General features: G+C 47.6%; 1 protein-coding gene across 2 annotated transcripts in view; it reads left to right on the forward strand.

The window, feature by feature from the left end:
- The first annotated feature begins 374 nt into the window (after positions 1–374).
- LOC122541248 (complement C3-like) overlaps positions 375–15,538 on the forward strand; it is a 91,275-nt gene continuing 76,111 nt past the window's right edge. For both annotated transcript variants that reach the window (XM_087979486.1, XM_087979487.1), the window contains exons 1-4: positions 375–523; positions 11,295–11,496; positions 13,447–13,618; positions 15,123–15,193. In XM_087979486.1, coding sequence (XP_087835612.1) covers positions 459–523; positions 11,295–11,496; positions 13,447–13,618; positions 15,123–15,193 — 510 coding nt within the window. In that variant the 5' untranslated portion in view covers positions 375–458. The remainder of the gene's footprint in view (positions 524–11,294; positions 11,497–13,446; positions 13,619–15,122; positions 15,194–15,538) is intronic.

The raw sequence follows: 15,538 nt of genomic DNA on the forward strand, positions 1-15,538 counted from the left end.
GATACACCTTAAACGTTGCTAAGCTGCCTGCTTCCACCAGCTCCACTGACAGTACCTTCCAGTCAGCCAGCACCCTCTGTATGAAGCATTTTTCTCGAAACTCTCACCTTGAACTTGTGCCCTCTTATAGTCAACCCCTCGACCTTGGGGGAAAAAAAACTCTGACTATCCAGAGACCAGGGTTCCCAATGCTACCCTGGCCAATTAACTCAAAATGCAGTTTCATAAATGGAAGATGTCTTCCAAAACAGAACACGATTCCAATCCGAAGAATTTTGCAGGTTGTTGAGATCTCAAGCCTCCCGGAGATTCAGCAGCAGTATAGTCAAAGAGACATTGAACAGCAAGACTTCAGACTGGTGTACAGTTAATGAATAATGCATTGTCAATATTGATCCACTAAAAGCCCACAGCCTGCTCTGATCTTCGATACTGTTGGACTGGGCACCTGTGCAGTTATGGAGCTGCTGGGGATATTGCTCGTTGCCTGCTCCTTGCTGCCTCTCACTGAACAAAAAACCTCGTAAGTATCGACTTTCACTACTTGAACTGAGCAAAGCCGCTGTACAGTAATGTCTGACAACCTCACAGTTTAGTTAGCACCAAGGCGAAGGGCAACGAGTTTTATTGAACATTCAAGATGTGACCTTGTGGAATGATTTAGTGCGGACTGGAAAAAAACATTATGACGTTCAAACTTCTGTTAACGCTGACGCTCTGAGTTTTAGGGGGAAAACACAGAGGCGGGATGCAGAGAATTGCACAGAACGTACAGGAGATAAACAGGCCATTCAGCCCAACTGCCATAGTGTGCCGTTAATGCTCCACACGTGTCTGCTCCTGTTCTCTTCACCCTATAAATGTATCCATCCATCCCTTCCCACCTCCTTTATTTATCCAGCTTTCTCTAAAAGGCTTCCATCTCAATGTGTGGCAGCCAATCACAGAGGTCTGCAGCACAGAAATAGGCCCTTCGGCCCACCATATCTGTGCTAGTCGGAAACAACCACCTAACTAGTGCCACTAGAGAAGCTTCCCCTGATTTCCTTTATTGAATTGGCTTGCCTCTATATTATATTTACAGTCCCTAGCTCCAGTTTCCCTCAAAACTAGAACCACTTTCTCCACTTTTTGCCTCATCAGGCCCTATCATATCTTAAAGACCCTGATTAAAGTTATAGAGTCAGACATCACAGAAACAGAGCCTTCAGTCCAACCAGTCTATGCCGACCATAATCCCAAACTGAATTAGTCCCACCTGCCTGCTCCTGGCCCATATCCATCTAAACCTTTCCTATTCATGTACTTATCCAAGTGTCTTTTAAACATTGTGATTGTACCTGCATCCACCACTTTCTCAGGAAGTTCATTCCACACACGAACCACTCTCTGTGTAAAAAATTATCCCTCGTGTTTTTCTTAAAAGCTTTTTCCTCTTACCTCCAACCTTCACTTTGTGAGAGAAAAATGCTCCAGCCCATTCAATGTTTCGTAAAGGTGTAAAGCCTCAGTTTCGGTATCGCCCTTGCAAATATGTTTTGCATCTTCATACGTGTCTTATGGTCGCTTCTGACTTTCAATCAATGGTATCATCACTACCTGTGAGACAGAAATTCTGGGTTCACGTCCCACTCGGGATTTGATAGCCAGGGAGGTCATGTTCACGACATGGCTAAAGACCATTGAGAGGTAAGTCCTTCTAGCATCAAGCAGTAGCATCACGTGAATATGTGAGTGATTCCTGGCTGGCTGCTTTCATTCATTCCCTCCACCACTGACACTCAGATGCACTGGAGAACGTCACAAGGCTCTTCTTAAAGCACCTTCTAAAACCATCACCTCTACCCGCTGGTCTCCTTCCTGTTGGAAAGATGTTGTGAAGCTTGAAACGGTTCAGAAAAGATTTACAAGGATGTTGCCAGGGTTGGAGGGTTTGAGCTGTAGGGAGAGGCTGAACAGGCCGGTGCTGGTTTCCCTGGAGTGTCAGAGGCTGAGGGGTGACCTTATAGAAGGTTACAAAATTATGAGGGGCATGGATAGGGTAAATTGATAAGGCCTTTTCCCTAGGGTGGGGGAGTCCAGAACTAGAGGGCATAGGTTTAGGGTGAGAGAGGAAAGATATAAAAGGGACTTAAGGGGCAACGTTTTCACGCAGATGGTGGTACGTGTATGGAATGAGCTGCCAAAAGAAGTGGTGGAGGCCGGTACAATTGCAATATTTACAAAGCATCTGGATGGGCATATGAATAGGAAGGGTTTAGAGGGATATGGGCTAAGTGCTGTCCAATGGGATTAGATTAGATTAGGATATCTGGTTGGCATGGACGATTTGGACTGAAGGATCTGTTTCTGCACTGTATGACTCTACGACTCTATGACAAGGGGAGCCGATACATGGAGACACCACTCACCTTCCTGATGTGAAAATATATCGCTGTTCCTTCATTATTCCTGGAATTGCCTCCCTAATGGTGTTGTGGGCGACATACAGCAGCGATTTAAGAAGGCAGCTGACCACCACCTTCTCAAGGGCAATAAACACTGACACCACCAGACAGACCCACATACCGTGAGAGAATTTTAAACAGCATTGGACCCTCTGCCATCATAATCCATTACTCCAGATTACAACACCCACATGAAACTGCATGTTGCCAAAGCTGCTCAGACTCCAGGGCGGGGGGGGGGGGGGTGGGGTTTGGTTGGCCGAGAAGCATAAATCAGCTTTATTATTTTTATTATAGATTCCCTACAGAGTGGAAACAGGCCCTTCAGCCCAACAAGTCCACACCAACCGTCCGGAGAGTAACCCACCCAGACCCATTCCCCTACATTTGCCCCTGACTAATGTACTTGACACTATGGGCAATTTCGCACGGCCAATTCACCTGACCTGTACATCGTTTGGATTATGGGAGGAAACCGGAGCACCCGGAGGATACCCACGCAGACATAGCGAGAATGTGCAAACTCCACGCAGACAGTTGCCCGAGGTAGGAATCAAACCCGAGTGCCTGGCACTGTGAGGCAGCAGTGCTAACCACTGAGCCACCATGCCACCTTAGAACATAGAACATAGAACAATACAGCACAGAACAGGCCCTTTGGCCCACGATGTTGTGCCGAACTTCTAACCTAGATTAAATACCCATCCATGTACCTATCCAAATGCCGCTTAAAGGTCGCCAATGATTCCGACTCTACCACTCCCACGGGCAGCGCATTCCATGCCCCCACCACTCTCTGGGTAAAGAACCCACCCCTGACATCTCCCCTATACCTTCCACCCTTCACCTTAAATTTATGTCCCCTTGTAACACTCTGTTGTACCCGGGGAAAAAGTTTCTGACTGTCTACTCTATCTATTCCTCTGATCATCTTATAAACCTCTATCAAGTCACCCCTCATCCTTCGCCGTTCCAACAAGAAAAGGCCGAGAACTCTCAACCTATCCTCGTACGACTTCCTCTCCATTCCAGGCAACATCCTGGTAAATCTTCTCTGCACCCTCTCCAAAGCTTCCACATCTTTCCTAAAGTGAGGCGACCAGAACTGCACACAGTACTCCAACTGTGGCCTAACCAAAGTCCTGTACAACTGCAACATCACTTCACGACTCTTGAATTCAATCCCTCTGCTAATGAACGATAATACTCCATAGGCCTTCTTACAAACTCTATCCACCTGAGTGGCAACCTTCAAAGATCTATGTACATAGACCCCAAGATCCCTCTGTTCCTCCACCTGACTAAGAACCCTACCATTAACCCTGTATTCCGCATTCTTATTTGTTCTTCCAAAATGGACAACCTCACACTTGGCAGGGTTGAACTCCATCTGCCACTCCTCAGCCCAGCTCTGCATCATATCTAAGTCCCTCTGCAGCCGACAACAGCCCTCCTCACTGTCCACAACTCCACCTATCTTCGTATCATCTGCAAATTTACTGACCCACCCTTCGACTCCCTCATCTAAGTCATTAATAAAAATTACAAACAGCAGAGGACCCAGAACTGATCCCTGCGGAACTCCACTTGTAACTGGGCTCCAGGCTGAATATTTACCATCTACCACCACTCTCTGCCTTCGACCGGTTAGCCAGTTTTCTATCCAATTGGCCAAATTTCCCTCTATCCCATGCCTCCTGACTTTCCGCATAAGCCTACCATGGGGAACCTTATCAAATGCCTTACTAAAATCCATGTACACTACATCCACTGCTCTTCCCTCATCCACATGCTTGGTCACCTCCTCGAAGAATTCAATAAGACTTGTAAGGCAAGACCTACCCTTCACAAATCCGTGCTGGCTGTCCCTAATCAAGCAGTGTCTTTCCAGATACTCATAAATCCTATCCCTCAGTACCCTTTCCATTACTTTGCCTACCACAGAAGTAAGACTAACAGGCCTGTAATTCCCGGGGTTATCCCTATTCCCTTTTTTGAACAGGGGCACAACATTCGCTACTCTCCAGTCCCCTGGTACCACCCCCGTTGCCAGTGAAGACGAGAAAATCATTGCCAACGGTACTGCAATTTCCTCTCTTGCTTCCCACATAATCCTAGGATATATCCCGTCAGGCCCGGGGGACTTGTCTATCCTCAAGTTGTTCAAAATGTCCAACACATCTTCCTTCCTAACAGGTATCTCTTCTAGCTAACCAGTCCATTTCACACTCTCCTCTTCTACAATACGGTCCCTCTCGTTCGTAAATACTGAAGAGAAGTACTTGTTCAAGACCTCTCCTATCTCTTCCGACTCAATACACAGTCTCCCACTACTGTCCTTGATCGGCCCTACCCTCGTTCTCGTCATTCTCAGGTTTCTCACATACGCATAAAATGCCTTGGGGTTATCCTTGATCCTATCCGCCAACGATTTTTCATGCCCTCTCTTAGCTCTCCTAATCCCTTTCTTCAGGTCCCTTCTGGCTATCCTGTATCCCTCCACTGCTCTGTCTGAATTCTGTTTCCTCAACCTTATGTAAGCCTCCTTCTTCCTCTTTACCAGACATTCAACCTCTCTCGTCAACCAAGGCTCCCTCACACGACCATTTCTTTCCTGCCTGATAGGTACATACATATCATGGACACGTCGTATCTGCTCTTTGAAAAAGTTCCACATTTCCACCACATCCTTCCCTGACAGCCTAAGCTCCCAACGTATGCTCCTCAAATCCTGCCTTACAGCATCGTAATTTCCCTTCCCCCAATTATAAAATCTACCTTGTTGTGCGCACCTATCTCTCTCCATAACCAAGGTGAAAGTCACAGAATTGTGGTTACCATCACCAAAATGTTCACCCACTAACAAGCCCACCACTTGTCCCGGTTCATTACCGAGTACCAAATCCAATATGGCCTCCCCTCTGGTTGGACAATCTACATACTGCGTTAGAAAAGCTTCCTGGACACACTGCACAAACACCGCCCCATCCAATCTACTTGATCTAAAGAGCTTCCAATCAATATTTGGGAAGTTGAAGTCGCCCATGACTACGACCCTGTGGCTTCTGCACCTTTCCAAAATCTGTTTCCCAATCTGATTCTCCACATCTCTGCTGCTATTGGGGGGCCTATAGTAAACACCCAACAAGGTGACTGCACCTTTCCTATTTCTGACTTCAGCCCATACTACCTCCAGAGGCAGATCCCCCTCAAACTTCCTTTCTGCAGCCGTTATACCATTTCTAATTAGCAATGCCACCCCCCCTCCTTTTTTCCCACCCTCCCTAATCTTACTGAAACACCTGTAACCAGGAACCTCCAACAGCCATTCCTGTCCCACATCTATCCACGTTTCCGTGATGGCCACAACATCGTAGTCCCAGGTACCGATCCACGCCTTAAGTTCACCCACCTTATTTCTGATACTCCTTGCGTTGAAGTATACGCACTTGAACCCATCTCTGTGTCCGCAAGTAGTCCCTGTCAGTGCTACCTTCTCCACAGCCTCCCTACAGTCTTGGGCATCCTGACAAACAGCTAACCTACTTGCTGGACTACAAGTCCGGATCCCATCCCCCTGCCAAATTAGTTTAAACCCCCCCGAAGAGTGCTAGCAAACCTACCCCCCAGGATATTGGTGCCCTTCTGGTTCAGGTGCAACCCGTCTTGTTTGTACAGGTCCCACCTTCCCCAGAATGCAGTCCAATTGTCCAAATATCTGAAGCCCTCCCTCCTACACCAGCCTTGCAGCCACGTGTTCAACTGCACTCTCTCCCTATTCTTTGCCTCACTGTCACGTGGCACCGGCAACAACCCAGAGATGACGACTCTGTCTGTCCTAGCTTTTAGCTTCCAGCCTAACTCCTTGAGCTCTTGAATGACCTCCCCACCCCTCTTCCTACCTATGTCGTTGGTGCCAATGTGCACCACGACTTCTGGCTGCACACCCTCCCCCTTAAGGATTCTGAAGACACGGTCTGAGACGTCTCGGACCCTAGCACCCGGGAGGCAACAAACCATCCGTGAGTCTCGCCCATGTCCACAGAACCGCCTGTCCGTCCCTCTAACTAGAGAGTCCCCTATAACTAGCGCTCTCCTCCTCTCCCCCTTTCCCTTCTGAGTCTCAGAGCCACAGACCCCTTCACTGCAGCTTACACCTGCAACGCTGTCCCCCCCAACAGTTTCCAAAGCTGTATATTTATTTTTTAGGGGAACGACCACAGGGGAACCCTGCACTGCCTGCTTCTTCCCCTTCCCACCTCTAACTGTTACCCAGCTACCTCGGTTCTCCGGCGTAACTATGTCCCTGTAGCTTCTATCAATCACCCTCTCAGCCTCTCGAATAATCCTCAGTTCATCCAACTCCAGTTCCAGTTCCCTAACTCGTTCCGTGAGGAGCAGGATCTGACTGCATTTCCTGCAGACGAAGTCGGCAGGAGTATCGGTGGTCACCCCTACCTCAAACATCCTGCAGGAGGAACATTCCACCGCCTGCGCTGCCATGACTGTACACTTTCTCCAAAAACAAGAACACTGAGTCAATAACACTGAGTAGAACACACCCACTCAAATACTAATCACTTACCTTCCCGCCCAGCTATGCGCTCCAACCTCACTTCCGCTGCTCCCACTCAAATGACCGTTGGTGATTAAAAGGTGAGTATTTATACTCACAGTTCTCCTTCCCGGCTGCCCCTCTGTTTGCCGTCACTTCCTCTGCTGCTCCCGCTCTTTTTGTGAAGAGAGAATAAAAAACACCGCTGCCCGCTACAGGTAAGTAATTTTGAAACAAACTGTTTTACCTTAGCTGTTGTCTCCCGGGTTCGCCTTTACTCGGCCGCTGCTCCCACTCAAAAATTGCCTTATTGCCAACAATATCAGGTTCAGTGCCCATTCTGACTGTGCAGCTCTGGGATCTGCCCCCTTGCCCTACCCATAGCGCTGTGGTTTGGATCTAGCTTCAGATCACAAACTCAAGAAAACAAAGTGCTTCTACATCCATTCATTTTCAATGACACGAAATATGATTGGATGAGGTGCAGTGCCGAGGGATTGATGAGCACACTCCAGATCTTTTAAGGGACAGCGTGATCACAACTGTTGCCCTTAAAGATGGATATTAAAGATAGCATTCTGAAGATGAACTCTCGGCCAATATATACCCTGCAAATAGGTGCAAAAGCAGATTACATGGTCCTTATCACAGATTGGAGAAAGTGAGGACTGCAGATGCTGGAGATCAGAGCTGACAATGTGTTGCTGGAAAAGCGCAGCAGGTCAGGCAGCATCCAAGGAGCAGGAGAATCGACGTTTCGGGCATGAGCCCTTCTTCAGGAATGAGGAAAGTCAGTCCAGCAGGCTAAGATAAAAGGTAGGGAGGAGGGACTTGGGGGAGGGGCGTTGGAAATGCGATAGGTGGAAGGAGGTCAAGGTGAGGGTGATAGGCCGGAGTGGGGGTGGGGGCGGAGAGGTCAGGAAGAAGATTGCAGGTTAGGAAGGCGGTGCTGAGTTCGAGGGTTGGGACTGAGACAAGGTGGGGGGAGGGGAAATGAGGAAACTGGAGAAATCTGAGTTCATCCGTTGTGGTTGGAGGGTTCCTAGGCGGAAGATGAGGCGCTCTTCCTCCAACCATCGTGTTGTTGTGGTCTGGCGATGGAGGAGTCCAAGGACCTGCATGTCCTTGGTGGAGTGGGAGGGGGAGTTGAAGTGTTGAGCCACGGGGTGGTTGGGTTGGTTGGTGCGGGTGTCCCAGAGGTGTTCTCTGAAATGTTCCGCAAGTATGCGGCCATTCTCCCCAATATAGAGGAGGCCACATTGGGTGCATCGGATGCAGTAAATGATGTGTGTGGAGGTGCAGGTGAATTTGTGGCGGATATGGAAATATCCCTTGGGGCCTTGGAGGGAAGTAAGGGGGGAGGTGTGGGCGCAAGTTTTGCATTTCTTGCGGTTGCAGGGGAAGGTGCCGGGAGTGGAGGTTGGGTTGGTGGGGGGTGTGGACCTGACGAGGGACTCACGGAGGGAGTGGTCTTTTCGGAACGCTGATAGGGGTGGGAAGGGAAATATATCCCTGGTGGTGGAGTCCGTTTGGAGGTGGCGGAAATGACGAAGGATGATACGATGTATCTGGAGGTTGGTGGGGTGGTAGGGGAGGACCAGTGGGGTTCTGTCCTGGTGGCGATTGGAGGGGTGAGGCTCAAGGGCAGAGGAGCAGGAAGTGGAGAAGATGCGGTGGAGGGCATCGTCGATCATGTCTGGGGGGAAATTGCGGTCTTTGAAGAAGGAGGCCATCTGGGTTGTTCGGTATTGGAACTGGTCCTCCTGGGAGCAGATGCGGCGGAGACGAATGAATTGGGAATATGGGATGGCGTTTTTACAGGGGGCAGGGTGGGAGGAGGTGTAGTCTAGGGTAGGGTGGGAGGAGGTGTAGTCTAGGGTTAGCGCCTCATCTTGCGCCTAGGAACCCTCCAACCACAAGGGATGAACTTAGATTTCTCCAGTTTCCTCATTTCCCCTCCCCCCACCTTTTCTCAGTCCCAACCCTCGAACTCAGCACTGCCTTCCTAACCTGCAATCATCTTCCTGACCTCTCCGCCCCCACCGTCACTCCGGCCTATCACCCTCACCTTGACCTCCTTCCACCTATCGCATTCCCAACGCCTCTCCCCCAAGTCCCTCCTCCCTACCTTTTATCTTAGCCTGCTGGACACAGTTTCCTCATTCCTGAAGAAGGGCTCATGCCCGAAATGTCGATTCTCCTGCTCCTTGGATGCTGCCTGACCTGCTGCGCTTTTCCAGCAACACATTTTCAGCCCTTATCACAGATTGCTCTGCGTTAACTGGCTTTTGTGAGTGTGGTGCTGGAAAAGCACAGCCTGTCAGGCAGTATCTGAGGAGCAGGAGAATCAAGGTTTCAGACATAAGCCCTTTGTCAGGATTGATTTCCCTTTTCCAAGCAATTAGACTTGTGAGTGTCTAGGGAGTGTATTACGCATCCCTTATTGAATAGGCACCAATGGTAGAGTGAATTGTCGTTCATGTTCACAGCGCACTGGGCTGCTGGCTGGGCCAATATTTATTGCCCAGCCCTAATAAGAATCTCAATGAATCTCTCTCTATCACTCACTGCAACCCCCAGGTCATCTCCTCTGCCTTGAAGCTCTTCCTACCTGTCAATCTCCCTACCCACCGATCTGCTCCACCCTCCTCCCTGACCTATCGTCCCCATCCCCACCCCCATCCACCTATTGTACTCTTTGCTACTTTCTCCCCAGCCCCACCCCCCCCTATTTATTTCTCCACTCTGGAGGCTCCCTGCCTCTATTCCTGATGAAGGGCTTTTGCCCGAAACGTTGATTTTCCTGCTTCTCCGGTGCTGCCTGACCTGCTGTGCTTTTCCAGCACCACTCTAATCTAAACCCCAGCCCTAATAACAGCCCATCCTGGAGGTGGTGGTGATGAGCTGACATCTTGAATTGCTCAAGCCTGGGGTCTAGGTATCATCCCACACTGGACAGTTTCATAACTTTGACCCATTACTTAACTCCCAGTTGTTACATGTTGTCAATTCTTCGTCCAAGAGATTAATGTGCGTAAGCCAAACTGAAAAGCTTCTTTTGACAGAACTAATATTAAAAAAAAAGCTGTGATGCTGGATTTTCTGTGACGGTAAATCAGGGGTTATTTTCTTGCTTTGAGACCATTTTATCCTGCTCACATAAAGGGACGGTTTTATAATAACAATGGAGCATCACTGTGTCTTTTATTGGTTGAGTTGCATAAAAGAGCTCAGTTCCTCGCTGAGAATGAAGTCTGTTGAGTCGAAGTTTTGAGATCCACATGGCTTAAGCAGATTGAAGGAACGGCGATATATTTCCAAACCAGGATGGTGAGTGGCTCAAAGGGGAACTCGCTGGGGGTGGTGTTCCCTTGTATCTACTGCCCTTGTCCTTCTAGTTGAAGGTGCTGTCTCAGCAGCCTTGGTGAGTTGCTGCAGTGCATGTTATAAATAATACTCATTATTGCTACTGACCCTCAGTTATGGAAGGTGTGAATGTTTGTGAATGTGGGCTGATCAAGTGGGCTGCTTTGCCCTGGGTGGCGTCAAGCTTCTTGAGTGTTGTTGGAGCTGCAAGTGGAGTGTTTTTTGTTATTATTTACTCGTGGGATATGGGTGTTGCCGGCTGGACCCAGCATTTATTGCCCTGTCCCTAGTTGCCCCTTGAGAAGGTGAGGGTGAGCTGCCTTCTTGAAACGTTACAATCTGCCTGCTGTGGGTTGACCACAATGCCCTCAGGGAGGGGATTCCAGGATTTTGACCCAGCGACTGTGAATGAACAGCGTTATCTTTCCAAGTCAGGATGATGAGTGGATTGGAGGGGAACTTGCAGGGGCTGGTGTTGTCATGTATCTGCTGCCCTTGTCCTTCTAGATGGAATCGATTGCCAGTTGGGAAGGTGCTGTCTGAGGAGCTTTGGTAAATTTCTACAATGCATCTTGTAAACGATACACATTGCTGCGACTGAGCGTTGGTGGTGGAGGGAGTGGATGCTTGTGGATGAGGTGCCAATCATGCGGGAATTCCATCACACTCCTGACTTCTGTCTTGTAGATGGTGGAAAAGCAATGGAGAGCTAGAGGGTGAAGATACACAAGGGGCCAGAAAGCATTACATCCAACTAATTGGGAGAATAAGGATGGTGCTTAATTTCTCATCCATTTACTTACTTGAAAGGAGGTGAACAGATCGGTCAGGAAGATTGAAATACTGTTAGATAGGTCAGGCTCTAACTGGGCAGGTATGTGAAAGTGCTGATTTCCTGAAGCAGTGTGCTGTGTTGACTTTCTTAGATACTTGATCACTGCTCCCAAAGTGGTTCACATTGGCATGAACGAGACGATCACTGTTCAAGTATTCAAGGCTCCCGCCAGTGTTGCCATCACTGTCTACTTTGAGGGACAATCAGGGGAATCACAGGATGTCCTACTGTCCCAGAGACATCAGGTCGACCTGAACCAGGCAAACAACTTCACCAAAGTTATCCACATGCAGGTAATTCGATTGTTGAGGGTTTTGGTTCACTAATGTGGGAAAACAGGGAGGCCTTTCAACCCCTTGAAGCCATTCTATCATCCAACTAGACCAAAGCCTCCGCTGCACTTCTCAATCCCATTCCAAGCCGGAATACAGTCTTCCTCCCTTCTCCATCCAGACCACTCATGATGCTGAAAAGCTGTCAGATCTCTTCTTAGCCTTCGTCCCTCCTCGGAGAACCATCACAACCTCTTCAACGTATCCACATCACTGAAGTTCCCCATCCCTGGAAACACGCTTGTAAACCTCTCCTGCACTCTCTGCAATGTGTTCCCATTCTTCCTACAGTGTGGCACCGACAACTGTACAGAATACTTCACCTGAGGTCTAATACGTGCCTTACAGAAACTCAACATAACCTCCTTGTTCTTGAAGCCTATGCCTCATTAATAACTCAGTATACTTATTAACTCTCCTGCCATTTTTACATACACACACACACGATATATATATCTCTGCTCCTACATACCCTTAAGAATTATGCATCATATTTTGCTTTGTTTGTCTGTGTTCTTCCAACTAAAATGCAGCATCCCACTCTGCTATTTATCTGCCCATGCCACCAAACTGTCTATGTCTTTCTGGAGTTCTCACAGTTTACAATGCTTGAATCATCAGCAAAATTTTGCGACTGCCCCTCCACCCAAGATCAGAGTCGCTTATATATAAAAGTCAGTAAAAGTAAGAGACCCAGTGCTGAATGCTGGGTGCTGCACTACAGCCTGGAAAATGCCTGTTAGCTTCTACCTGTAAACTTCTGTTTCCTGCCAATCAGACTGTTTTGTATCCATTTTGCTCCTATTCATATTATTCCACAAGCTGTAATAATTCTCACCAGTCTGCCATTTGGTAGTGTATCAAACTCCACTTAAAAATCCACATGCACCACATCCACAGCGCTACACTCAGATATCCTTGATATTACCTCTTCAAGGAACTCCATTAAGTTAATTAAGGTCAACTTCTCCTTTAGAATTCCATGCTGGCTGTTCCTAATCAATCCACCTTTTTGCTATGCGGTGATGAATTCCATCCTGAATAACTGTACCTCGGAGTTTTCCCACCACGAAGATTTCCGTTGACCTTTGTGTGAAGAAATGTTTCCACGAATCACCACTGAACAGCCTAGCCTTAATTTTTAATGACTGTTCTGACTTTTGTCCCAGACACTCACCACCAGGTGAAATAGTTTCTCTCTTTCTGTCTACCCTGACAAATCCTTGAAACATTTTAATAGCCTCAGTTAGATCACCACGTAATCTTAATCAGATACAAGGAATCCCAAGCCTAGACTGCGCAAACTCTCCTCTTAACTTTTAACATCCCTGGAACTGTAAAGTTCCCAGCAGATTCATTAACAAATTGCTCTCGTAACTGTTGAAACAAATGTAAGAAAATGAATTGTGAGTTTTGTAAGGCTATATCATATCATCAGTGTCTGTCACTATTTTCATCCATTATCCAGTTGCACGATCAAATAGATTGTCATTAAAATTGATTAAATGTATCAATGCGGATTTCACCAGTTACCCCATTTCCCCTCCTCCCACCTTATCCCAGTCCCAACCTTCCAACTCGGCATCACCATCTTCCTTCCCAGCTATCCTCTCCACCCTCCTCTCCCACCTATCACTTTCGCCCCCACCTCCACCTACTTATCACATTCCCAGCTACCTCACACCCCCAGCCCCACCACCCCCTCCCATTTATCTCTCAGCCCCCTTGGCCCACAAGTCTCATTCCTGATAGAGGGCTTATGCTCCAAATGTTGACTCTCCTGCTCCTCAGTCCAACATCGGCATCTCCAAATCTTGAACATCCTTAACCACCTTGTTGTTGGGAATGGTTGCATCGTGCAGTTGAGAGTGAGTATTCCCTAAAGTAACTCACAAAACTTTTATTTCCCAGGTTCTTCCAGAAAAGACCAGGCATTTGGACATTACCCATGAAACACATTATGCAGTGCTGGTGGCTGAAATCCCATTTAGTGTGACCCGAAAGACACGGATTCGACTGGCACCACGACCTTATTTCATTTATGTTATAACTGACAAACCCATCTACAAACCTCACGAAACTGGTAAGCAATTGCTCCAGATCAAACAGACCAATCATCCAGGCTTGCCTGCTGCGTACAGGGACAAAATAGTTATGTGAGCAAAGGGCATCTTCTGTGTTAATTCATTGTCGGTTGGCATATTGGCAACTGATCTAGTCTCAACACTTTTCACTGATAGAGTGCAGGAAAATTTGAGCCCGAATGTGTCACGTGTCATTGTCATACATGGAAGTTGTTTCAAATATGTGGCAAACGCAATCGCGAAGACTGGGGAGAAATGCTGGACATAGTGAGGGCAAACGAACCTGCATGTTAACCTTAAGAGAATCCTGGTGTAAGACTCCCAAGTCCATTGAACTTCAGATTTCTGAAGCCTTTTTCTCTTTTGCCTCTATTCTTCCCACCAAAGTGCATAACCTCACACTTTTCCACATTGCGTTCCATCTGACACTTCTTTACCTATTCTCTTAGCCTGCCCCAGTACTTCTGCATGGACACGCAGGAGGCTGGAAGAACACAGCAAGCCAGGCAGCATCAGGAGGTGGAGAAGTCAATGTTTCGGGTGTAACCCTTCTTGCCTGTCTGCCTCCTCAACACTACCTATCCCTCTACCTAACCTTGTGTCACCTGCATATTTAGCAACAATACCCTGATCATCCAGATCTTTAATGTATAATGTGATTAGTCCTGTTCTAATACAGACCTGTACAGAACTCCAATAGTCAACAGTTGCTGTCCTGAAAAAGACCCTTTGTCTCTACTCTCTGCCTTCTGCCAGTCAGCCAATCCTTTGTCAATGCAAGTACCTTGGCCCCGACACCATGGACACTTATTTTGCAGCTTCCTTGATTGTGAAATGCTGGAAATCCCAATGAAAGCAGATTCAAGAGTAACCTTCTTTTATATCTAATACTTGATAGGAAAAGATTTAGGCAAATGAGACCCATTGGATAGCCCTATCAAAGAGCCAGCACAGGCATGATGGACCAAGTGGTCTCCTTCTGTACTGTTCGAGGAGAAAGTGAGGTCTGCAGATGCTGGAGATCAAAGTTGAAACTTTATTGCTGGAACAGCACAGCAGGTCAGGCAGCATCCAGGGAACAGGAGATTCGACGTTTCGGGCAAAAGCCCTTCATCAGGACTATGTCATTCTATAGAATCTAGACATTAGTTTCACTTGATGGCAACAGGCAACCATAACCTGACCTTGGGGTCTCAACAGTTTGCAAGAGGAAATAATGGAGGGCTTATTGTTTCGATGGAGCTGATGCATTTTGATTCCCATTTCTGTCGTGCCTGGGGCTAAGTGTAGTTTCAGTTGCCTCTTGGGAAATCCAAGAGAGGTGAGACTGGTACCTTTATGACAGCAACGTTTTCAGAAGGATAAGAAATACGTGTTAGATCATCTTTGGGAGCTGTGCTGTTTCTGTGTGTACTTTCTTGGATTGGATTTCAAGGTTCCACCATTGATTGTAACCATTCCACTTGAAGTTAGTAACCTTGGAAAACCATGTTTCTTTTTCAGTACGATACCAAGTCTTTACACTTGATGAAGAGTTGAATCCCATAAGTACCACGGTTGTAATAGAAGTATCTGTAAGTGATGGTTTTGTACTTTCTTTCTTGATATAGTTCCATATTCTACCAACATTTACTGCATGAGGCATGGTGGCTCAGTGGTTAGCACTGCTGCCTCACAGCACCAGGGACCCAGGTTTGATTCTACTCTCAGGCAACTGTCTGAGTGGATTCTCCCCGTGGCTGGGTGGGTTCCCTTCAGGTGCTCCAGTTTTCTTCCACGTCCAAAGATGTGCAGTAGGTGGATTGGCCTTGCTAAACTACCCCATAGTGTCCAGGGATGGGCTATCTAGGTGGGTTAGCCAAGGGAAATTCAGGGTTTCAGGGATAGGGAATAGAGGTGGGTTTGGGTGGAATGCCTTT

The sequence above is a fragment of the Chiloscyllium plagiosum genome, unplaced genomic scaffold, assembly GCF_037043375.1.
Source record: "Chiloscyllium plagiosum isolate Xiang-an unplaced genomic scaffold, Cpla_swu_hap1 HiC_scaffold_35, whole genome shotgun sequence".
Lineage (NCBI taxonomy): Eukaryota > Metazoa > Chordata > Chondrichthyes > Orectolobiformes > Hemiscylliidae > Chiloscyllium > Chiloscyllium plagiosum.